This window comes from Arvicanthis niloticus, chromosome 6 (assembly GCF_011762505.2).
Source record: "Arvicanthis niloticus isolate mArvNil1 chromosome 6, mArvNil1.pat.X, whole genome shotgun sequence".
Lineage (NCBI taxonomy): Eukaryota > Metazoa > Chordata > Mammalia > Rodentia > Muridae > Arvicanthis > Arvicanthis niloticus.
The window spans coordinates 84,187,668-84,213,629 of NC_047663.1; the positions used below are offsets into that span (position 1 = coordinate 84,187,668).

The 25,962-nt window shown below is 46.1% G+C and overlaps 1 protein-coding gene across 2 annotated transcripts in view; it reads right to left on the reverse strand.

The window, feature by feature from the left end:
* Slit3 (slit guidance ligand 3) overlaps positions 1–25,962 on the reverse strand; it is a 588,944-nt gene that overhangs the window by 40,522 nt on the left and 522,460 nt on the right. For both annotated transcript variants that reach the window (XM_034504957.2, XM_034504958.2), the window contains exons 21-26: positions 22,141–22,209; positions 20,056–20,127; positions 19,381–19,452; positions 10,269–10,340; positions 8,612–8,775; positions 5,605–5,729 (exon numbers count right to left, since the gene is read on the reverse strand). In XM_034504957.2, the coding sequence (XP_034360848.1) occupies positions 5,605–5,729; positions 8,612–8,775; positions 10,269–10,340; positions 19,381–19,452; positions 20,056–20,127; positions 22,141–22,209 (574 nt within the window). The remainder of the gene's footprint in view (positions 1–5,604; positions 5,730–8,611; positions 8,776–10,268; positions 10,341–19,380; positions 19,453–20,055; positions 20,128–22,140; positions 22,210–25,962) is intronic.

Consider the following 25,962-nt stretch of genomic DNA (forward strand, 5'->3'; position numbering starts at 1 on the left):
ATTGAGAGGGCAGAGTTCAGGCCCCAGCATGACCAGTTCCCTGGTTCACTAAGGGGAGATTGAGAGGGCAGAGTTCAGGCCCCAGCATGACCAGTTCCCTAGTTCACTGGCTTCTCTGTCCTAAACTGTGGGTGTGAGTATGGGCTGGGGGTCCACGTGAATTTTTGATTCCAGTTTCCCCTTGTCTTGGCTGATAGTGGGCACCAGGCCTTTAACCTCTGACAGAGTTGCTATGAGAATCATGTGGGAGCTTTCACAGAAGGAAGCACTGTGTGTTATGTAACACTCTTGGCACACAGTAGGTGTTCTGTAAAAGCTAGCAGATGGTATTGTTATTTGCTCTATTGAGGTTTAAATATAGTCCATACCATAAGCAGGGGGAACTAAGGTATAACCTGTAGACCTGTATTCTATAAAGGGGCATCACCCCACCTCCCATCCCTCCTTGGCTGGCTGGTCTGTAGTACAACTTTACTGTTTCCATTTGTTCTCAAATTCCAAAGGTGAGTCCAAGGCCAGGCCAGACTAAGAACTGCAATGGTTTGGAGTGAGGTAGAGTTCCATTGGACCAGGCTCCTCTTCAGGGTAGGTGTGAGCTGAGAAGGAGCCAGTGAGTGGCAGGTGGGGATGATTATGCCAGGTAGAAGGAACAAGGACAAAGGCTTTGAGTGGGTGGCCCCAAAGCACAAACCTAACTTCCCAGGGATCCTCTTGCCTCCATGGCTCCTGCTTCTCTCTTGGGACACAGACCCTATACTTGGGACATGGACCCTGTACTCTCTTGGGACATGCTAACTGTACTTTGTAGGACCCAGTGGCACCAGGCCTGGGGAGGTATCTGCTGCATATAGTTTTGAGCCATGGGTTCAGTGACTTGAGTGCATGCCAGGCCAGGGTGATCATGGGAGCCTTCCCACTGTCACTACCACCTGCTCACCATCTGCCTGAGAAGAGCCTGTCCCGTCTTCTGTTGCTGCCAGTGTCTATGACTGGGACAGTGTCTATGCATAGGACTGGGGGTTCCTGGCTGTGTGCTTACTGCCAGCTGAGCCTGAGGCGTTGGGCCAGGATAGCCTCCACTGTGGGCCCAGATGTACCCTCCTACTCCCTTGCCTGCTGGAGCCTCAGGCCCCTCTCCAGTAGCTGGAAGGCCTATCTGTCTGGTTCTTTATGTGAGTCCATGCCCCATACAGAGGTTTCTGAGAGGGGAGAGTGAGAGAAAATGTGTGCTTTGAGGAGCTATCTGGCATTCCCCTCAAGCTCCAGCGAGTCGGGGACCGCTTTCTGAAAGTCAGTGTCTGGAATGGAAAGTGTAATAGGAATTCTCACTCACGGCATTCAGCGCATTTGCCATCCTGGGCTTCAAGCTAAGTGTTTTATAGTCACGATCACATATAATGTTCCCAAGAACCCTGTGAGATTGGTACAACCGTCATTATGCTCCCCTTTAATGGATAGGGAAGGCAGACTCGGAAAAGAAGAAAATAGGCCTGAGACTTCACAGCAGTTAGTGAAACAGGCGGCCAACAGATGAGCCCAGGCAGCTGAGTACAGATTCGGCACCAGGCACCTCTATGCCGGATCATTTGGTCTGTTCCTCTAAAAACCTGGGCTCTGGAGTGGAGTGGATTGGAGCCGAGTCTAGGCAGGCTGCTACATGCTGTTAAGAAATGACTGGTTCTCTCTGACCTTGTTTTTATGTTTCATGAAATGGGAGTGAGGTAGAGTATGCCTAATCCAGGAATTCAAAGTATATTTGGGTGCTGACACATCACCAGAAGTGGAAAACTCTACCCCAAGTGGAAAAATTCTACCCTTGACTTCAGGTCATGGTCAAAATGAGGGTATAGTAAAAGTACCTTCAATGACAGGCTATATGTATATATAAAACAGGCTAATTTCATTATTAGATTTGGGTTCTATTTTCTGGATGTCTTTGAGAGTGAGTGTGTGTATGTGTGTGTGTGTGTGTGTGTGTGTGTGGTGTATGCTACAGTACAAGTATGGAGGTTAGTGGATAACATTGTGGAGTTAGTCCTTTTCTTCTTCCTTTACAATGTGGTGGTTTGAATACATTTGGCCCCCATGTGTTTAAATGTTTGACCCATTAGGAGGTGGGGCCTTATTGAAATAGGTGTGGCTTTGTTGGAGGAAGTATGTCACTGTGTAAGTGGACTTTGAGGCTTCCTATGCTCAGGTTCCACCCAGTGAGTAAGATACTCTCTTCCTAGCTGCCTGCAGAGGAGAGTCTTCTACTGGCTGCCTTTGGAACAAGATGTAGACATCTTGGCTCCTCAAGCACCATGTCTGCCTGCATGCTCCCATGCTTCCTGCCTTGATGATAATGGACTAAACCTCTGAAACTGTAAGCCAACCCCAGTGAAATGTTTTCCTTTATAATAGTTGCCTTGGTCGTAGTGTCTCTTCACAGCAATGAAAATCCTAACTAAGACACATGGGTTCTGGATATCCAACTCATGTCAGCAGGCTTGTGAGGTAAGAAGTGCCTTTACCCGATGAGCTAACTCAATGGTCTGTCTCTTACTGGGACCTGAGTCTTGACCACTTGTCTAGGCTGGCTAGTCAACAAGCTCTACCCATATGCTTGCCTCTGATGCCCAGTTCTGAGACGATAAGTTAGCATCACGATGCCTGGCTTATTCATGGGTTCTGGGACCCACACTCAGGTCCCCAGCCCCAAGATATTTTAGTATGCATACACAAGTATTATAAGATCCAGAAACACCTGCAATCTGAGATGCTTCCGGGGTCAAGCATTTCATATAAGGGATGCTCAATCTCTGTCTGCCCTGAGGGAAATGAACTACCATTGTAAATCACATTACTTGCAAAGGTACCTCTTAGGTGATGCAGCTCTGTAAGGAAGGGGCAGTGACTATGACTATGCAGGGCTAGGTATGCTAGACAGTTCAGGGATGCATGCATGGGCAGTAGTGGTACTACAGACGTAATTATAAAGTGCAGAATAAGAGAACCTCAAAAAGGATCCAGTAAGACCATCCCCTCCAGCCCTGCCTATAATCTGGCCTGTTTACTCTGATGGTCTTGCAAAGTACCACATGGCCCGGGCGGAATCCCCATCCCCACACCAAGGGTGGTGTGTGATATGTAGGATTTTATTTTTTAGACCTTTAGGCTGAGCACAGAAATCTAGGAGGCATTTCCACTGCTTGAAAACATAGTAATTGGGACTTGAGATGAAGGTTTTTGTTACTTACATGTCCTTGAAAAGCAATCGCCATCTCCAAGATGTGCCTAACTAGTCCAATTCAATTCTGTATTTTGTTCAAATCTATGGGAATTGGGATGTTCCTCGGTCCCCTTCCTTCTCTTCTCCATCCCACCTTATCTCCCTTCTCTGACAGAATCTGGGCTGTTGGCTTCCTTTAAAAGAGCCTAGGAGCAGCTCCCTTATTGGAGTCTCTGTGTCAGATGGGTTGGGGGACCACTTAGGGACCTTGTTACTCAAAGTGTGTTCCTTGGACCAGTAGCCTGTGCAGCCCCTGGGAGCTTGTTAAATATACACCATCTGAGGCCTGAACCCAGCTCTCACAAATCAGAACCTATGTCTTAATAAGATTCCTGGAGACATGCCGGCCTTGGAAGTACTACTCACTGCCACCGAGCGTGTGCGCGTGGAGCCCAGTTGTAGGGAAAGGATCAGATATATTTTCCTAAATCCCAGAATAGTGGCAAGATTATTACCTGTGTGGCATGTTTACTGAACCTGGCATGGAGGTAGGCAAAGGGCACATGTGATGTGGTTTTAGCCTTGTTACAGCTTGGCTGGAGAGCTCGGTGAAGGGCAAGGTGGAGGGAGAGCCAGACACTAGGAAAGACCAGGCCGGGTTCTGGTTTTAGCTTCTGTGCTTTGTAGGTGGTAAAGTGTGGGTAAGCCTTTGTATTTACAAATCTCAGTTGACCTTTCAAATGAGGCTAAGGACTGATGTCTCCGGATGACTGAGCATTCCGTGTGAGATAATGCACTCCAATGACTTCATTCAGGCCTTGCAGAAGACCAACAGCCATGGCTATGCATCCTTAGAAAACTCTGTAGCAACATGTATGAAAATCTTTGACACTTGTGAACCGAGTCACAAATGCAAGCAGCAGTGAACCATAGGCTAATCCCACACTCCAGCATGAGGGGCAGAGCAGCTCGCAAGAGGGCAGGTAAAAGTGGGGATGTGTCAGCTATTAAGTACTTCCCATACAGTGGGTCCTCTCCTAGGTATACTGCACGCATGACTGACTGTACACCTATTTCTCCCAACCTGTGGGATGTGTCCTGGTGTCTGGATGAGAAGGCTGAGGTCATCAACATACACCTCACGCATGGCAACGCTGCAATCCACACACACTTCTCCGTAATTCCAGAGCCTGAGACCCTCCCCTTCTACTGAACACATATGCAGAGGGCTCAGTGGATCCGTGCCTGAGTTATGTCTCTCTCAATCTCTGTGCTTGGACTCTAGGCTACATTTAAGGCTTCAGGGACAGATGGTTTTAAAAGAAATCCTCGGGCTTTCTTGTTCCAGGCCCATAGGTGGCACTCTGACACTGTCTGCTAGCAGCCAGACAGTAGCTGAGAAAGCCACCAGGTAGCTGTTCCCTAGAAACTGCCTTTCAAGCCTGTTACTGTCCAGGCCCAGTCCCTTGAAGATGGATGCAGATGCTGTGTTCCCGTCATTCAGCTTGTGCAGATGGTGTACAAGATGGGCTATGGGATACCTTGGACTCTTGGCATGTCCAGTGCATTCAGATCCCACGGAAGAGCATTGAGTCCCTGGGAAGAGCATCGTTGATCCCAGTGAGGCACTGAAAGAGGTTCGGCTATTCAGGAACCTCTTCAGGGTAAAGGACATTGGCCTTGGGACTGTATAGCCTTGAGTCTTAATCCCAAATCTATGGAAGCCTGGTTTCTATGATTATAAAATAGGCCGTCTTCATAGGTTTGCTAGGAGAAAGAGTGAGCTGGACGCCAAGCATAGAGCATGGCACATAGTCTACATATTAGTAGGGGGACAATGTAGCTTTTTTGGGTTGTGCTGGGGGAAAAGATTGTCTTGGAAGTAGCCTGAATTTCTGGTAGAACAGATGGGAGAAATGGTAGTTTCCATCTTTCTGTTGGGTTTGCCCTCTGTGTGGGTGGCCATGGAAGCCCCAGACCATTGAGTGTTTGAGTCCCTAATCCTGTTATTCTCTGAAATAGCAGTCAGGATATTAGGTTTAAGGGATGCCTTTTCTAAGAGGGCATTTTTTTTTTAATTGCCTGGGTTGCAATCTCCCCATGACTCAAACAAAGCAAAACAAAACAAATAAACAAAACCCCACACAGGGAGCATTTTCTTCTCATCTCAGAGCATCCCTGTCAAGATTCCATGGGTCCTGTCTGATAGGCAATTTGAAAGAGACTGGGGATGTTGTTGGCAAATGTCACTTGGCAGGGATAGGTCACAGTGAATCACAGAGTTATCCAGACTGCTCTACACAGCATCCGCACATGCACAGGGCCCCTCCCTGCAGCCAGGACAAAGGAAGAGCCTGGGTATGAGTGGTGGTGGGCAGAGCCTCCTGCCTTACCTTGTAGCTGTGGGGGCAGGTACAGCGGTAGTGTTCCACAGGATCCTGACTGCAAGTGCCGTTGTTCTTGCACGGGCTAGAGAGGCAGGCGTTGCACTTGGCCACGATGTTAATGTCCACTGGCCCTGAGTAACAAAACCTGAGAGTGGGTGGCAGCTCTCTGAGTAGGCTAACTCCCCTTTCTTCCCCTCTGCTCTGGCTCCCTCCCATCTCTAGGCCCAGAGGGCCTCTGGCTCTCTTGAGGCTGTACATCCATCTGGAGAGAGTCCCATTAATTCAACGACTGTCCAGTGAGTAAGAATCACAGCGGGACATCATACAGAAGCACTTTTGCAGTCAAATCAATTACTGTAATTAGCCTGATCCGATTTGGGTGCTAATCTGCAAACAATGCATCATAATTAGAACCCTCCTGCGTATCTTCTATTCCAGGAAGTTCTCGGCACAGGCTCAGTTTCGATCTTCTCCTTCTTCGCCCCTGCCAAGCCCTTTCCCATAGAATAGCCAAGGAGGGATGCCAAAGCATAAGACACAAAGACCTTAGGGGTGATGATGTCACACAGAAAGATGCTGACAGGAATACAAAGTTGCCTTTGTCACCCATGGACGTTTTAACTGTGTCCTGTTTTGTTTTGTTTTTCCAGGGCTGGAAGGAGGTCATGGTCTCCACATAGAGCTTTGCATAAAGGGACTGTCTACTGCTGTAGACAGCTTTGAGCATGAGTCATGGATGTGTGTGTGTGTGTGTGTGTGTGTATTTAAAATCAGAACTTTAACTAGCCTGAAGCTAACAGTCCTCAACCTAGAGATGAGTTGAGAGTCACTCTGGTGAATGACCATTTGTAACATTTGCAGGTAGATGAACAGAAGGGCCTCAGAGAGCTCTGAAACCAACAGGTCCAACTTGGGCTCACATCAGAATGAGAGGTACCACCTGCCCATGCTTGCCTTTGACTGAGTGGTTCCTTGGGGCACAGCGGTTTCTCTTGACACACAAGGACAAGTCAGAACCAGCCTAAATCCCATTCCTAGATTGTAACTCAAACAGAGATTGTTGGACCCAGAACCAATGTTATTTTTCAAGCACTGGGGATCCAACCCGACTTTACATGTTAGGCAGTTCTCCCCAGTTCCAACCCCTGCCCTTGAGTAGTGATTTTTAAAGCTCTGCAGGTGATTCCTGTCAAGATTGAGCACCACTATTCCAGGGCTATTTGAGTCCCTCTAGTATCAGATCAGATGTCTCAGAAGCAGGAAGTAGGAAGTTAAAATTAGCTTTAAATCAATGGAATGTTTTCAGCTTTCAGCAGCCACATGGGACACTGTGCAGTTTTAAAGGGAAAATAAAAACTGAACACTGAGATTCTCAGAGCTGAGAAAAGGGCATTAAAAGACGGATGCTCAATGCAGATGCAAGACAGATGCTGAAATTAAATTCACGATGCCTGAAAATTAAGGGCAGATAAACTACAGGAGATACTCTGACTATAAATTAAGACAAAGGATCCTGGTTCTCTAAGGAAAAGACGCTCAGGGGCCACTAATGAGAGCCCAAGTCCATTATCATCCATTTTGGAAAATGATTCTGCAAACTGTTAGAAGACAACATACTTCCAGCCAATCATTTGGAGTCTCTGACTCTTACCTGAGGATGCAATATTAAACAGAGAAACATTTCATGCATTCACCGTAAGAAGAAAAATGGAAACACCGTGAAGATTTTCTTTTCTTTTCTTTTTTCTTTTTTAAAGATTTATTTATGTATGAGCACACTGTCACTGTCTTCAGACACACCAGAAGAGGGCATGTGATCCCATTACAGATGGTTGTGAGCCACTATGTGGTTGCTGGGAATTGAACTCAGGACCTATGGAAGAGCAGCCAGTGCTCTTAACCACTGAGCCATCTCTCCAGCCCTTCAACCAAGAAACAGTTGAGTAGGCTGTGGTGGGAGACAGCAGTGCAGTGAGGGTCAGAAGCCCATGTTCTAGAGTTAGGAAGAGCCGGAGGTCCTATTGTTGTGTTCTTATGACTTAGTTTGGGATACAGATATAGCTCTGTGGGAGACTCTTGTCAAGATAAGCAAAGCTCTGGGTTTGACCCTCGACATCACCAAGTGGGGAGAGTTCATTCAACCTCTTTAAGGCTTAGTTGCTCTAAATAGTTAACATGAGGGTATTATAAATATCTACCCATAAAAATGCTAGAGAGTTAATCTGACTCAGAAAAAAATAAATCTGTTAACATATTAAATAAAATGATGAATAAAAACACATCTAACATAGACCCTGCCATGTAAAAATTCAGGAGTAGATCATTATAATGAGTCAATAAAAATCACATGTACAGGGACAAGATGGCTCAGCGGGAGAAGGCGCTTGCCACAAAGTCTGAGGACCTGAGTTCAGTCCCTGGAGTCCCCATGGTGGAAGGACATGACCAGTTCCCACAAGTGGTCTCCTGACCTCCATATATGCACTGTACTGGGTGTGTGTTTGCATGTATATATATATACACACACACACACACAATACACATACACACTTACATACAAGAGAGAGATAAATGTAAGAATCATTCAAAATCACATAATAAGAATCTCAAGTCAGTACAATGGGAGTGCTAATATCACTGGGTGAGGAATGTAGGTTAGAGATGTTCTCAGCTATAGACAATATATGGAGAAGGAGCCATCAAGCAGTCAGCCTCCATATTCATGGATCTCTAGCAAGCAGATCCCACATCTGAAGATTCATCCAACTACAGATCATAAATATCTGAAACAAAACTGTAGCTATACTAATCATGTACTGGTTATTATTCCCTAAACAACACAACGTAGCAACTTTGTATACAGCATTTACAATACATTATAAGTAGCGATAAAATATACAGTATACCTGTTATATGCATGAGACAAGCTGTGTTTTTACAAGCCACATGTTAGATGTTGGAAACACAGCAGATCCTGTGAAGGCAGAGATGTGGTGGGCAGGCAACACTTTACCTTTGCACTGGAACCGGTGGGTGGGGGTGGTGAGCAGGAGTCTGTCAGCCATGGACTCGGGGCTACTGCATCTGGCAATGCCGGGCTCCTTGTATCCAGCCTTTACCCATTCTGATAACCAACGCAGGTTGCAGTCACAGTGGAGAGGGTTGGTTCCCAGGGCCCTGAAAGGCAGAAGAGGAAGTTAGCCCCTGCCTGGCCTGGCCCACAGGCTCTCCAAATGTGGCTCTCTGACGAGTCAAGGTATTAACACTAAATTAGAGGAGTCTGGAAGGAAGACACATCTCTACTAAGAAAAAAAAAATAACAAAGTTTCCAGAGTCTATTTCCAATTTAGTAGATGTTCAGTCCCCACCGAAGTGACTCCCACTTCTGAGGCTTTGTTCTCAGTGCTCTGGAAAATTCTGTCCCGAACTCTCCTCCAGTCCTGGCTCTTCTGGGACACATTCCAAACCTCTGGCCACCTTCTCATGTGGCTCTCAAGCAAAGGGTCTGTTAGAAGATTTGTTCTTCAAAGGTTCCAAAGACTCAGATTCAGGACACAGCTTCACGTCAATGAGATTAAAGATATGGGGTGGGGTGAACCACAGCTCACCCCAAACTTCTCCAAAGTGATTGGGAAGAAAATACAATTCATTTTTTAAAAACTCCTATTCTCTACCATTTCTGCTTTTGATTTATAGAATGCCTACATGTCAGTACTGCAGCCTATGTGCACAACATTGAAATAACTAAAATATATACAGAGGAGGAACACAGTCTTACAAACAAGCTTATCAACAGAGAGAGGTACCTGGAAACTATCTGAGAGTACTAGCTTGGGAAAGACAGTTGGCCTTGGACCAGGGGACTGAGCTCTACTCTGAAGTCTCACTGGCTTGATGGGTAGCTTTCAGGTAGTCATCTATCACTTATGGTCTCAATGTCCTTGAGTAGAACAAAAATGGAATACAGATTGGTTGAGAACATGCCCACTGGCGGTCAAGGTAAACATGGAGCTGGCTACCTGCTGGCTGTGCAGCCTTGGGGAAAATTCTTTAATTTCCCCAAGTCTGAATTTCATCATATATATATGATAATATGAGAATAAAGCACCTTAATGCTGTAAAAATTATAACAGATGATTCATCGAAAGTGTTTAGGGTATAGTAAGGGTTCAAACATTTACACTGTTTGATAGGATAGAGGCCTTCGAAGGCTTTTGAAACAAGACATTGTGTACAGTTTGAATGCAGTATGTCAAAATAAGCCCCCATTCATTTTCTGAATCTCAGGTTTCCTATTTGCAGGTCCAACTGACTATGGCTCAAAGGTAATTTTTAAAAGTTTCATGTGTAATGAATAGATGCAAACCTGGACTTCTTTTGGGTCCTTATTCTATACTTAATAATAATATAACCATTAGTTACAAAGCGTCTACAATTGTACTAGGTATCTTAAATAGTCCAGAGACTATTTCAAGTCCACAGGAGAATGTGTGGTGTTCTACGCATACGCCACCTCACTGTGCATAAGTGACTTGAGCATTTGTGGGTTACTGGGGCTCCTGGAACCAGTCCCCTGTGCATACAGAGGGCCAAATGCCTAACAAGGTGATGACGTCACCATTACCATGTTCAGTTTTGAGCTAATGCACCTTAAGAAAGAGGCTACTTACAGGTGGGACAGGGAGGTCAGATCATTGAAGGAGCCTTCAGGAACACTGGAAATGTCATTGCCATGGAGAGTTCTGAGGCAGAAGGCACAGGTTAGTAAGTGACCCCAGTGAGCCACCATACTCACCCAGCCCAGCCACCCTTCTGTGGTTCCCAGGGCCCCAGGGCTCCAGAGCTCCTGATATCAGCTGCTGCTGCCATTGCTGAGGGATACGGACATCACTCTGTCTAGAGCAGCAGCAGGGTGAAGGGGCTGAGGGCTTGTCAGGGAAGAGGATGGACTTTCAAACTCTGTGAACCTGGAGGAGACTCAGGGATAAACTGCTTTTCTGGGCCTCAGTTTCTACTTCTGAAAAATCTGAGAGCCGCATTTACCTAATGGAACCATCAGTTCCAGAGATGCTGTTCTGTGCTCGATCAACTGTGGCTAATACTATCTGTTCTGTATTCTGATAGTGGCTAATCCATCTGTTTTGGAGCCAGGTCACTTGCTTTCAGACTCTGTCTCTGCCACTTACCAGCTGAATGGCCTTGGGCAAAGTGGCTTATTCTCTCTTGAGCCTCAGTTTCTGAATTGTCAGGCGAGAATGACCAATGGTCAGATTGTGACGACGTACATGTTTTAGACTACGCAGAAAGAACTGAGTATTTTCTAAGTGCTAACTGGTGAATGACGGGAAAAATCGGGGTTAGGGGGAGGGATACAGGAGAGAGAAGAAGATGGTGGGAAGATCAACCAAAACTAAAAATGTATGGAAAAGTCATAAGGACACCTCATATTTAGTTACTTTAAAGAACTAAGAGTCTGAATGGAGGTACCATGTGGCTCCCAGAAGCCATAGGTTACTAAAGTGAAAGTCCCAGTGTCTGGGGGCCCAAGGATCCTAAACAACACAGGTATCTGCCCATCAGAATTAGATGAGAAGCCTTTATTGCTGGAGACAACACATGCTCTAGGCTCAGGGCTTAGAGAAAGCAAGCTGGAACTGAGTTGGAAGCCCCCTCCCCAGTGGCTAGCTCTCATAGTGTCAGACAGTGTTATTCTGGCTGCCCTCAGGGAGATAACTGTTGACTGTATGTTCTAGCGGACTGACTGGCCAGATATCATGTGCCCACTCTCAAAACTGTAACAAATTAGTTGTGGGTGGGCGGGGGGGGGGGGGGGGGGGGGTAACTGACCAGGCTCTGTGTGTGTGTGCTCTCGAGGGGGCGGGGCACGGTGTAACTGACCAGGCTCTGTGTGTGTGTGTGCTCGCGGGGGGGGGGGGGGGGGGGGGTGGGGGGGTGGGAGGCGGTGGTGGGGTGGTGGTGGGGGCACGGTATAACTGACCAGGCTCTGTGTGTGTGTGCTCGCGGGGGTGGGGAGGTGGTGGTGGGGGCACGGTGTAACTGACCAGGCTCTGCTTAGAATTGAGGTTTGATGCACATTGGAATTCAAGTCTGGTGATATAAACTTGGTCAAAATCCCATGGCAGGAGAGGTCATGAGGGAGCCTACTACTATGGTATTTTTTGTTTGTTTGTTTGTTTTTTGTAAGTGGACATGACGTGTCCATTAAAGTGCCTTCTAGATAACCACACTTCAAGTTTAGTTTAGTGTTGCTGTTACAACTGGTCAGAGAAGCTTCTTTTTTGTACTGCCCAGTGGCAACTGTGGAGACATAACTACCAAAGTGCTGAGAGCAAGTGGCCATGAGTGCTCAGACACAAATGGACATCTACACGACCCCTTCTGTGGCTTGGGGAAATCTGTGAGAGGATGAAAAATTCATAAGAGCTGGAGAAAGGGGGAGGTGGTTAACTTCCAGACAGGATCCGGCTGATGCATTCTTGGCTTCAAAGCACCTATGATTCCTTGTATCAGATCTGAACAAGACTGACTGGACCCATCAATTTTCTGTCTAGATGGGGATGGAGGGGACAGGGGGTTCCATCTCTTGAGGATTTATACACCATTAACAGTTAGGAAGGAAGGGCTCTTGAGACTCCATCCCTCTATGATGATCTATAGGTTTCTGGGAGAGGGAGAAACCTTTTCTACAGTGGTATAGCCACTGGTAAGGTACTCATGCTCCTGGTTTTTTGTTTTTGGTTTAAAACAAAACAAAACAAAACAAAACAAAACAAAAATTCCTCAGCTTTAGGGGCTGGGGAGATTGCTTAGTATTTAGCAGCACTGACTGCTTTCCCAGAGAAACCAGTTTTGATTCTCAGCACCACATGGTGGCTCACAACTGTCCATAACTCACACTCACACGTGTGGTGCAGACATCTAGGCAGGTAAAACACCAATATACATAAAATAAAAACAAAAAATTAAAAGTATAACCCCCCCATCTATGCTCCTTTCAATAACTCCAAGGAATCACTGGCTAACTATTCATGTCAGTAATAACTCATTGTATTACATGAACAACTAAAGTACCATGAAATTAGAAGTTGGTGGGGAAGAGAAAGATGATCAGTCAGAGTGCTAAGCAGGCAAGAAAAAAGCAAGGTGTGAATACGATTAACAACATGTTATGTCCATGCTTGGAAATGTCACAGTGAAACTCACAGCTGTGTGTGATTACTATATGCTGATAAGAGAGTAAAACTTCACGTTGCTGAGTCTGGCCTACATCGTCTGGGTCTGGGGTGAGACCTGAGATTCTGAAGGTTACAGTTCACAGGGAGAGGGCTAGGGGTTTCTCCTGGCGCAATCTCCCTTCTCTTGTAAAACACCCAGGGCCTTGTACATGCAGAACTACACTCTAGACCAGAGGTTCTCAATCTGTGGGTTACGGCCCCTTTGTCAACCCTCTATCTCTAAAAATATTTACATCCTGATTCACAGCAGTAGCAAAATCACAGTTATGAAGTAGCAATAAAAATCATTTTATGGTTGGGGGTCACCAAACACGAGGAACTGTATTAAAGGGTCACAGCGCTAGGAAGGTTGAGAACCAATGATCTAGAATTCTCCTCCCACCTTCCACTGCCATCCTTATGCCAGCCCATTCGTGGTGTGATGTGCCAGGTGCAAGCTGTCCTTTACTTGGGGGCACCCAGGACAGCTAGATGCTGTAGGACCCGGTGTGCGGCCACACCCCTCCCCCACTTTGTTCTTGAAATTATTTTGAGGCCAGTCCTCTCAACGCATTGCTCATACAAAGCAGAAGCCTGTAATTATATTTTCCACCAATTTTAAGGCAGTCGTAAGCCACACGGCTCCATTTCTGGGCTGGAGGCAAGATAAAGTGAACAGTGGCAGAGGGTCCCACGTCCTTTGTCCTACCTTACCTTTCTTTTTTTAAATTTAAAAATTATTTTCCTGGAATATATTTCTATCAGCTTTTCTTTCTTTCTTTGGACGCCTCCCAGATCCTCCCACTCTGGCCAGCTCTCCCTCTGCCCCACAATTCCTTTAATTCTGATTGAAGCTCCTCTGGGTAACGGTGAAAACACTTCTACTGTCAGTCAACACTAAGTCTCTTCGACTAGAGAACAAAATGCCTGAGAATAAAGACAGGTACAAGTGAGGCTGGGAGAGAGGTGGGAAGACTGCAGGTAAGGAGCCCAGAGACGGGTTCCAGCTTTGGTTCTGTGCATCCTTGTGGTGATTCCGCCATACTCTTGCTTCTAACATGAAGTCTGCCCTGGAGCCACACTTGTTAGTTCCTGTGAGCCTCCAAACACACTTGTCCTTTCAAAATAAGTTTTTAGTCCAGAAGGGGGTTGTCGCCCCTGGAGCTGCAGTTACGGGCTGTCGCGAGCTACTTGATGTGAGTCCTCTGCGAGAGCAGCAGATGCTCTCAGGCACTGAGTCAACTCTTCAGCCTCCATGCTGCTCCTTGATTTTAAGGTCTCTGTACAGGGTATCCACATTGTCACTCCCTGGAATGTTCTTCAGTCCCTTCTCTCCTTAGGTGAGCTTCACTGGCTTTTTCATCTCAGCCTTGGAAACAGAAGTGAAGGGCTGACTCGGAGAGCAAAAAGTCCTGGGTCCAAATCCCCACTGTATCATCTTAGGTGAAGTCACTTATTCTCACGTAGCCTCAATTTACTTGTAAGTGCAATGGGGATAAACAGAGGCCTGTTCCTCATAGGGGGGGAAACTATAATAATGACATAAATGCCCCGATCCCTTGGGCAGTGCGTAGTGAAGATTTAACAAACACCAGCGGTGACATTCCAGACAGAGCTGTCCTTTCCGAGAGCCTTGAGAAAGGTAGGGTACAGAGACATCTTCTCTGTGGCCTGGGGCTCTTCTCTCAGGTGCCATCCTGGGTTGCAAATAGTTCTTAGCTTGACAGCTTCCCATCTTTAGAGGTCAGCAATTGTGTCTAGCTTACTGTCTGCACCCACTCCCCCAGGGTGTTACTGCAGCTCGTTCACTGAAGGGAGGCGTTAGAAAGTGAACAGGTAGCTATACTTTCCTGTCTCTATCTCGGAGGTGACAGGGTTTAGAGAGAGGCATCTCTACGACTCTCTCTTGGGTGGTAAGTTCCTGCTGAATCTCTCTTTACATGTGGCTTAGTTTTCAAGGAGTGAAAGGTCTGGAGGCCACCAGTCCCACCTCTCAGCCTACCACCAGCATTTGCTAATGGCCAAGGTGGGCTGACTCTCCGGTGAGGCAGTGAGGTCCCTCTTGGGAAGGTCTCTTGTCTCTGTCTGTCTGTCTGTCTGTCTGTCTCTCTCTCTCTCTCTTTGTTATTCCGTCTTTCTGTGTGTGTGTCTGTCTGTCTGTCTATCTGTATATATGTATGTGTATCTGTCTGTCTCTGTTTCTCTGCCTCTGCTTCTAGTCTTTCTCTCTCTCTCTCTCTCTCTCTCTCTCTCTCTCTCTCTCTCTCTCTCTGTGTGTGTGTGTGTGTGTGTGTGTGTGTGTGTGTTGGTGAGTGCAACACAGACTCCTCACCAACCAAGAGCATCTGGAGCCCTTCATGGGGACATCATAGGAGGGCTTCAGGCTGTCCTTAGCCCCTCGTGGGTATAAACACTGCAGTTTTACTTCAACAACACCCCAGTCTCTCCCTCAGTACACACTGGGGCAGCCCCGCACCCACGCTCTTAACTGATTCCAGGTGCCCCGGTGTGGGGTTGCGGAGTGACATTTAGGACCACACACACTCACAAGGCATGTGGCTCTGTGTGGGGCAAAGATCCCTAAGAGTGCACAGATCCCCAAAGAAGGACAAGCATGCCCACAAGAATGTTCTCGCTAGCTATTTTACATCCCAATCAACGTAGAAAAAAATATTTTTCCTCACATAATGTTTTTGTACTTGGGCTCCTGACCCCCCTAATATGTACTCAGTTGCACTCACCAACACACACACACACACACACACACACACACACACACACACACACACAGAGAGAGAGAGAGAGAGAGAGAGAGAGAGAGAGAGAGAGAGAGAGAAAGACTAGAAGCAGAGGCAGAGAAACAGAGACAGACAGATACACATACATATATACAGATAGACAGACAGACAGACACACACACAGAAAGACGGAATAACAAAGAGAGAGAGAGGGAGGGAGAGAGAGAGAGAGAGAGAGAGAGAGAGAGACAGACAGACAGACAGACAGACAGACAGAGACAGACAGAGACAGAAAAAGACGCAAGTACACACAGAGACATACATACATACAGACATATATAATACATATACACACAGAAAGACAGAGGCAGAAAAGGACATAGGCACACACACACAGAGGGGGGTCAGATACACACATGGTCAGACACATAGATAGACAGATAAACACACACACAGAGACAGAGAGGCAGACAGAGATAGAGAGACAGACACACACACAGAGGCAGAGATACACATATACATGTATACCCACACCCTCACACACATACACAGAGGCAGAGAGAGATACATGTACACCACACATACACACACACACACACATAGGCATACACACAGACTCCTCACCCCACCCCACCCACCTCCAGGTCTCTTATTGTCTTTCCATAGCCTTGTTGGGTTTTATCTATGGCTAAACAAACCTTCACGCTTGTTCTCCTCTTTGTGCCAAACAGCATCACTTATGGGACTCTCATTATTTTTGAAGATTTCACCAACAAAATGAAATCCTTCCGAAACTTGAGAATATACAAATGCTTAAATGTCATTACAGCTAATGCAATTCCTGGTTGAAAACTAGCTTACCTGTGGCCATGGAGGTGGCTCACCAGGTAAGACACTTGTGTATAAGTGTGGGTACCTGAGTCCAGATGCCCAGAACCCACTTAGAGTCAGCAGTAGCACATATCTGTCACCCCTCCTCTCCTATGCAAGATGAGACGCAAAGATGAGAAAATCCCTGGAAGCTAAAGGGCCCGTTAGCCTGGTAAGCAGGGCCATGAGCAAGAGGAGAATCCTCATGTTGAGAACCAATACCTCTGACCTCCACATGCATGCTGTAGTACATATGTACCTGGAGTTACACACATGAATCAACACAACACTAAAAAAAAAAAAAAAACAAACAAACAAAGCCCCACCTTTTGCCCAACTCCCTATGTAGCAGTCTCCATGCCTGTGCTTAACTTTGCCTTACTTGTCAGGGAGCTGATAGTATTGGAAACCCTGTTCCCTTTAGTCTCTGCTCATAGGTGTCAATGTTTACAAGATATAATTAAGTTTCCTTTCCCACACAATCGCTAAATAGTCAGCCCTTTCCCACGCTGCGTCTGGTTTTCATCTTTATCTCTTTTAATAACTGCACTTCATTGACTCGCTGTGTCATAATCTCTTTATACATCTCCTCATTGGTGTCCCGGTAGGTAATATTTAAAATTTAGGTTAAAAATAACAATGCAACAAAGACCCAGATTTATAGAACCTTTCCCTCATCTTGGGTTTTTCTGTAGCGTAGATTCCTACATGTGCAATTACGAGAAGAAAGGATACAAATATCATAAAAATGTAGCCCATAAACGCTGTTATTTTTCCTGAATTGGTCCTTATGCAGAAAATGGTTGCTCCCCACTGAGGTGCTTGGTTGGAGTGAGAGAGAGGCTCTAAGATTGGTTTTATCCCCAAGACCCACTGATTCTACAATGATCATGTGAGAGCCTGCTGACTCTTAACTTAAGAAGCAAGCTCCCTTGTGCTGAATGCAGGCATGTATTCCTGTGACCCTGTCATGGCAGTGGAGCTGGGGTAGGGCACATGGTGGGAAGGCCCTGTCAGGCTGTAAACACCCCCAGGAAACAGACAGATGGACAGGGAAAACTTATTTCTCTCTTTCAGATTCTCTGAATGATCCCCATCAGAGTGACTCCAAGTCTTGAACGCACAGAGATTCAATTAAAACTGGCAGCTCTGTTTCCTGCCATCCAACCTATGCCTAGAAGCATCAGACTGAACGGATGGCAGGTTGGGAGCTGGGATGGACAGCAGCCAGCAGGCAGTGTAAGGGGGAGCTGGTCTGCCTTTGGGCCGGATGGAAGAGACCTATCCACCACTGCATTCATTTGGAAACAAGGAAATGGTTTCACTGATGTTTCCATCCCCAAAGTCCCCCGAGAAAGTGGATAACAGGTAAGTGACAGTAACAGATTGCACACTGTCAGCTCAGGCACTTCTTTGCCCCCGGAGAATTGATTTTTAATAACAGTGTGGATGACATGTGGCGGGAGCTGTCGCTGACATGGGTGTTTTGCAGGTCTTAATAAATCACATCAGCCCAGAGCCTCTGGAGTTGGACCAGGTTGCTGGGTGCTGTTTGCTGATGGCACTAAGGCAGGAGGCTGGACTCTGCCACCTCATGACTAATAGAGTTGGCTAGTTACTTCCTCAACCAGGTCTCAGTTTCCCCATCTCTAAAATGGGCATCATCCTCTCAAGCTCACAGTACTCTTGCAAAGGATCAGGAGAAAAAATGGCCAGGCCTCACCCTTTCAAATATGGGCTTTACTCTTATAATATTGACAGGCTAGAAATAAACGGGTGTGGTATTTAAGAGTGGGGTGGCATCTCTATTAGGAGGAGATCCCTCAAAGGTGATACAGTCAGAGGAATAAGCCACGATATCTTTCTTTATCAATAAAACAGTGCAAGGCAGAAAGGTATACAAGTCAGACCTAGAGGTGGAGCAGCATAGTGTCCTCCTGGTCCAGCTCCCATCGAGACATGAATAACAAACACATCAGCATTCATTCCACACTGGCAGTAGCCAGAGCTGGGCTATGTGCTTTAGACATAGCATCTCATTTAACCTGCCTATGATTCGGGAAGGCAATTCGCACCATCATCTGATTTTCTGTGGTTGAGAAGACACACAGGGAGGATGGGGCAGAGCCATGCTTGGGCATCAGGAGGGTTCCGTGACCCCTCTAGCCTTTGTGTGCAGCCCATCTCTGTGCGCATGAGCGTGGATGCTACAGAGCATGCAACCCTGTCTGCAAACTCAGAGCTCAGGTATGACCCGGGCTCTAGATTTCCCAAGAGAATGTATAAATCAGGATTTGTTGGTGATACTTAAATGCTGGCAACTTACTAAAGTTGACTTTTTTTTTTTTTTTTTTTTTTTTGAGACAGGATCTTGTTAAGTAATTAGCCTAGGCTGGGTTTGAACTCACATGCTTCCTGCCTCAGCCTCCTAAGGACTGGAAATACACACGTGTGCCATCACATCCGGCCTGAAAACTTTTGGTGTTTTGAACAAGCATGTTGTAAGCCAACCTTTTGAGCTTGGATGGCTCGTTGGCTTCCCGCTTGTGATCTCGGGTCCTTGCAGAGGGTGTTCACCCTTCTGAAGTCAGAGTGAGCACCCGTGAGCAGCCTGCTCACCAGAGCCCCATGCCCTACTCTACTCACGAGGAAGGGGAAGGATGGGTTAGTGTAATTCCCTAATCACGGGGCAGGGAGGGGACCTATCTGATACATAACAAAGTGCAGACTTGAGTGGCGAGTGTTTAGCGAAAGGCTCCTGAGTGGCAGTGTGCTGAGCCTCAGGCATGGCTCACTGGGAGTACATGCCCTTTACCCTACTGAGTGGCTGGGTGGCAGCAAACGGGCTGTGCCCCAAGGGCAGTGGGAAGGGGAGAGCTCTGTGCACCTCATGCTATTACTCAGTACTATAGAAGCTGACCCCAGGCCCAGTGACTCACAGTACTCGGAGGGACCTTAGCCCATTGAAGGCATGGACAGGGATGCATCTCAGCCGGTTGTAGCTCAGGATCCTGTGGAGAGGAAAAAATGTGAGGCTGACGGCTGCCCCTGTTCTTGTGGGCACACTCTTCACACAGTGGACCCGTCAAAGCAGATGTTTCCTCCAATTTCTCCGATTTAATATATCGACAAAGGTACCGTAACACAGAGAGAAGAGAAACCTCCTGCTACTCCACGAAGCTCCTTAGCTTGCCCCACCCCCACCCCCGCCGCCCCAACCTCCATGTTCCACAGCAGACTGGCTCTCTAATCGGCTTTCCTACCACCTCCCTCCACTGTCAAATGGTGTGTGCTTACAACGTGCGGAGCTAATGGGAAATAAATGGGTCTGAGCAAAATATAATTGTGTAGGAAACCCTCCACTGGGAAAGAACACGCATGTATCCCAGAAGGCATTCCAAAGACGGCCTTCTTCAGAGGTAATTAGCGTCTTGTTCCTCCATCTGCCGGGCCCCTAACTCTCCATTTGGCATCTCCTGATGACTAAGGTCTGCCTTTCGGTCAAGGGGCAGCCAAAGCCATGAGGGCCACTGGATCAAGGGACCTAGGACTGGGGTTCCAAGACTAGATGGCCATGCCTGTGAAGGTTAAACATGAAGCGCCTTCATACTCACAGCGTGGAGAGGTGGGACATGTTGCTGAAGGTGTGGTTGGTCAGCATGCTGATGCTGTTGTTGCTCAGGTCACTAGATAAAGAAAAACAGAAAAGCCACCGGATACGGTTAGCAGCACCAGGGGAGCCCACAACCAACGATCACATGAGTGTGCCACCTATCAGTCAACCCATGCGTTACTACACACGCACCCATTCATCCATCTATCCACACACTCATTTATCTGTCCACTCACCCTCCCGCCTATTACTCCCTCACATACTTTACCATCTGAATAGGCATATACCCGCTCACCTCCATTTACCCATCTGTATGCCAACCCATTCTCATATTTATCCACTCACCTTCTCATCTGTGCACTTATCCCCCTACCACCCATCCATTTACCTATATATATGTTGATTCAAATGTTATTTTTTCCATTCACATTGTTATAGCCCATTCATTCATTCATCCACCTATTTACTCATAGTGATTAAATCATTCAATTATGTGCCTAGTCGTAACTCTATTCTAAAAAAACACGCACATAAGAAAACAATTTCTTCTTATTCTAGTATGTTTCTTCTCTCAATCAAATTATTTTTTTCAAGACAGGGTTTCTCTGTCTAGCCCTGCTATCCTGGAACTCAATTTGCATACCAGGCTAGCCTCAAACTCAGAGATTTGCTTGGCTCTGTCTGCCTTTTGAGTGCTGGGATCAAAAGTGAGCAGCACCACTGCTAAGAATTGTGTAGCCCAGGCAGGCCCGGAACTTGTGCTCTTCCTGTCTCCATCTCCTTCGGTAAATCCTTCAGTAAATCCTGCTAGTGTGCGTCACCACATCCAGCCTCCTGATCAGTTCTTACCAGCAGTCCTCTCTCTGTCTTCTATTCATTCCACCTGATTCATCTCTTAGGGGAAACAAAGTTGGTAGGAGAAGACATCTCTAACCACACCCCTAGCTTCTCCTCAGAGACAAATTTCCAGAACAGCAAGGTGATATTAGCTGCACATTGGAGACATCGGAGGAGCTTTTAAATCTTGTGAAGCCAGGGTCCCCAGCCTGTATATTTTGACTCATATGTTGTTTTAGGTGTGGCCATCTTATGGAATGACGGCACCAACAGCTCCTCCCTGGGCGATTCCCCACAGCCGAGCAGTGGTTCTCAATTGGACATTCTTGTTTTGCCATTGTTTGACAATGTCTACAGACATTTTTGGCTGTCACTATTGGGTGAAGTGCTACTGGCATCTAATAAAGGCCAAGGTCACTGCTGAGTGGCTCATAATAATCATGACAACTCCCCTGACCAATAGGTATCTAGCCTCAGATGTCCAGAGCTCTGAGTTTGAGAAATGTTTGTAGAGATGTTGGTTTCTGGAGAACAAGAATGGGGTCCAAATGGTGGCTTTCTGGGACTTTTCATTAGTGGGTCTCTGACTTTTATTGTGAAAGAACCCTTCTTGTCTCTTGTGGACTGGCTCCTTTGTCCTCTCAAGCAGGCATGGCATCTTTCATTATCACTTGCCCAGGGAATTCCTTTACCCTTCTGGGTCCCACCAAGGCAAAGAGAGTGAGGCTGCTGAGGGACAAGGCTCATGGGCCTTGCCTCACGTTCTCTGCTTCCCATTCAAGGGTTATCTGGTTCTTGAAAGGCGTGAAGCTTGTAGCTGCTATTATTGAAAGCCCTTGGTTTAAACCATCACTTGAGACATTTTCTAGGAAACCAAAGAAGAAGAAATGCCTGTTCGTGCTCCTGGTAGAGGGAAGTGTGGCCACAGCTTGCAAGCAACTGAAATTCCAGAATTCAGCTTGGAGCCTGCAGAGGTCAGAGGCTCCCTCCGAGCCAATAGGAAGGTAGTTCACAGACCACGATGACATGCCTTGGCTATTTCTGCACATAGGCCTCACTGGGCAAACCCTTCCACTTCAGCCTGGTCCATGTTTCTCCCCAACTAGCTGCCTCTCCCTGCACCCTGCAGGCGTTCAGGCTGAGAATCGCTATATCTGCTGCAGCACTGGTCTCTCTCAGTCTCTATAGCCCTGTCCTACATCACCCTAAGAAGGAGAAACAAATGCCTGGCTAGTGGCAGGCTCCTTACATAAGTGTCAGCTGTCGGAAGGCGGACAACTCTCTCGGCACTGCTGTTAAATGGTTTCCTTCCAGGTACCTGAAAGAGAGATGCAGAGTCATTGCACTGGGAAGGACACTATACTGGTCACGGTCTTTGTGAAGCCTCACTCCATTCCTTTTTATATCTGCATACCCCCCCCCACATACACACACATTTTTGTCATCATTGTCTATGGTATGATCATGCAATTGGTGATATTTTTCTTCACTAGACTGATACCATTTCATGATGGCAAGGTTCTTGCTAAAACTGCCCACCACTGTGTCCTAGTAGGGCCTCTTGATACAACGTAGGTAAGCATCCAGTGCAAAGTTGTTTAAAATTAAAAAATGAAGCACTCACTCGATGCTGACATATCACGATATCTGAATAGCAGCAATACAGTTGAGGGATCACCTGCTCAGGGTCACACAGAAAGCAAATGACTGACCTAGAACAACTGACAATTCCGCATAGCTTTTACCCAGTCCATGAAGAATGGTTGGGAAACCGAGCCATGATTTGTCTTATGAACTCAATTTCTTAAAGAAACTGAGGGAGACACAAGATGTCAGGTGATACTGAGGGACAGTCTTCGAGGGCCTCCAGGGAACTAACTGGGTAAGCCGAAAAAACAGCCAGAAGAACAGGAGTACTTAACAGCTAGGGAGAAGGGGACACACACACACACACACACACACACACACACACACACACACGGCAGAAACATTAGCCGGGAATGCTGTGGGAAACCTCCTCGCATTGGTGCTGGGTGCTCGGTACTGGCAGCCCACAGAGGAGAAGGGCAGTGCCACTTTAAAGAGATGTTTGCTGCTGTGGTAGCTTGACAGCCCCCAGACCCTCAATGAACCACACTTGAGAAACACCCAGCAATCGATATAAGACTGCATTCTGAAACCTGACAACGAGGACATTGTGACGTAGGAAGAGAAGCTCCAGGTCAGATCTGCAGGACATTCAGGTAGCGGAAAACCTGGTGGGAACCAAAGTGTGCAGAACATTCTCCATGACTCTAAGTAGCACACGGGACACTGAGAAGAGCTGTACAGGGCCTGAGCTGGCATTTGCAACTGGTGCCCTGGGGGAAATTATAGAGGTGGGACCGGCTCCTGAGACTGCATTGTGAAGCACTGTCCAGGACAGCGCCTGTCCTCTGATCACTCATAGGAAGACTGAGCAGGGAGAATGGGAGTATCCATAGCAGAGGAAGTCTAGGAGGCTAGACAGGGTTCTAGAAGCTGGGGGAGTCTAGATGGAGATAGGCAATCATTGGCTTAGTCAGTTCTTGAAACCTCTATTTCTGTGCAGGTGTCTATCCTTCCACATCAAGCCTACCTTTATCTCATCTCCGTTTTTAGTAGGCTGCCTCCCTGGCTTCATTCTGCGCTCTGTCCATCCCCTATCCTTTTCCCTCTCTTCCCAAAACATAATCAGATTCTCAAAAGATGGGACTTTCTATAACATCAGATGAATATCTTCACTTTTCTCTCTCTCTCTCTTTTTTAATGGACCTTTATCTAACCCAAATCCTCCCCTCCCCCCCTCCTTTGTCCCTTCTTGTCCCTCCTCTACTCTTTCTTATCATCTCAATACTAACCACTAGAACTGCAGCCTGTGTTCTCCTGGGTTCATCCAGGAGCATATTCATGTCCTCTTTTATTTCTCTGAATGTACTTAAGATTACAATTTTGAACTCTTTGTCTGGTACTTTGTCTAAGTCATTCTCACTGGGGCTGCTTCTCTGGGACTGGTAGTTTTTGGAGGAGATGGGTTGTCTTGGTTTTTCGTGTTACTTAGGTTTGTGTATTGAGATTTGTACATCAAGAGTTAGATCACCGGTTAATTTTTTTTTTTTTTTTTTTTACGGCAATCTTTCTTCTGGCGATAAAGTCATAGATGAGTCCCAACACAGCAACAGTGAATGACTTCAGTGCCCCACTCCCACCAATAAACAGTTCCTCAAGACCAAAAGAAATACACAAACAATAGAATTAAATGACATTACAGATCAAATGGATTTAACAGACATCTATGAAATGTTTCACCCAAACACTGCAGAATACATATTCTTCTCAGTAATCCATAGACTTTTCTCTAAAACGGATCATGTATTATGGCATAAAGCAAGTCTCAGGAAATATAGGACAACAGAAATAACTTTTTGTATTCTGTCTGACCACAGTGGAATAAAGTTAAACATCAAGAAAAACAGGAACTATAGAAAATTCCCAAACTCATGGACATGAAGCAGCACGCTGTAGAATAATGAAGATACTAAGAAGAAAAAAACCTTAGAATTAAATAAATACACACTCATCATACATAACCCTTAGGATATAATAGAGTCCTAAGAGGAAGGTTCACAGTTGTTAAGCACCTACATTAACAATCAGAATAACCTCAAATGAATGAATAACTGATGTCCCTCAGGGACTAGAAAAACAAGACTAAGCCAAATCTGGGCTGGCGAGATGGCTCAGTGGGTAAAATGTTTTCTTCTGAGCCTGATACCTGAGTTGGATGCCCAGGATACACATTAGGTAGTGTCTTAGTTAGGGTTTTACTGCTGTGAACAGACACCATAACCAACTCTTACAAGAACAACATTTAATTGGGGCTGGCTTACAGGTTCAGAGGTTCAGTCCATTATCATCAAGGTGGGGGCATGGCAGCATCCAGGCAGGCATGCTGCAGGCAGAGTTGAGAGTTCTCCATCTTCATTTGAAGGCTGCTAGCAGAATACTGACTTCCAGGAAGCTAGGATGAGGGTCTTAAAGCCCACACCCACAGTGGCACACCTACTCCAACAGGGCCACACCTTCTAATAGTGCCACTCCCTGAGCCAACCATATACAAACCATCAAAGGTATAAAGAAAGAATCCACTCCTACAGTTGTCCTCTGACCGCCACATGTGTGCACATGCACACCTACACAGAAACCCAGCAATGTCCTGACAGTTAAGCCAAAGAAAGATACAACAAAACAGAAAATCGTAGACCAATTTCCAATGATGAACTTAGATATTAAAAAACTCAATAAAACAGTTGTGACCTGAATTCAAGGACATACCAAACTGTTACTTACAATAAGGAAGTTGGCTTCATTCTAGAGAAGCAGAGATCATATGCAAATCAATAAGGGTAGTATATCACACAATGTACTCAAGGACAGAATCATCTCGATGGATACAATAAAAGCTTTTGTCAAAACCCAACATCTTTTCATTGTAAAGCCCCTGAGAGGCTAGGGATGAAGGAGCCATAACAAAAGGTGTGTACCATGAAGGAAAGTCATGATGATGCTAACTGGAGAAAAGATACTTCCACCAAAATCGGGAACAAGACAAAGGTGTCCACTGCCTCCTGTTCAGTGCTTGAAATTTACCCAGGGCAACAGAAGAAGAGAAGGAAATAAAAAGGACACAAAGAGAAAAGGAAGCAGTCAGATGTCTGTATCTGCAAATTCTATGATTTAATACATTAGAGATGATAAAGAGAACCAGAAAATTTTGAGAGCCAATAAACACTTTTTGTAAAGTACCAGGATACAAAATTACACACCCCCAAGTCAGCAGCCTTCCTATATATAAATGATGTAAATAAATAATACCTGAAAGAAGCCAAGGAAATAATCTCAAAAATATAGAACAAATCTAACAAGAGAAGCGAAAGACATGTACGATGAAACTGTTGAAGCACAGAAGGAGGAAATTTATGAAGATACTAGAAGACAGAAAGGCTCTTCTATGCTCATGGGTCAGAAGACTTTAATCTTGTTAAAATGGCTG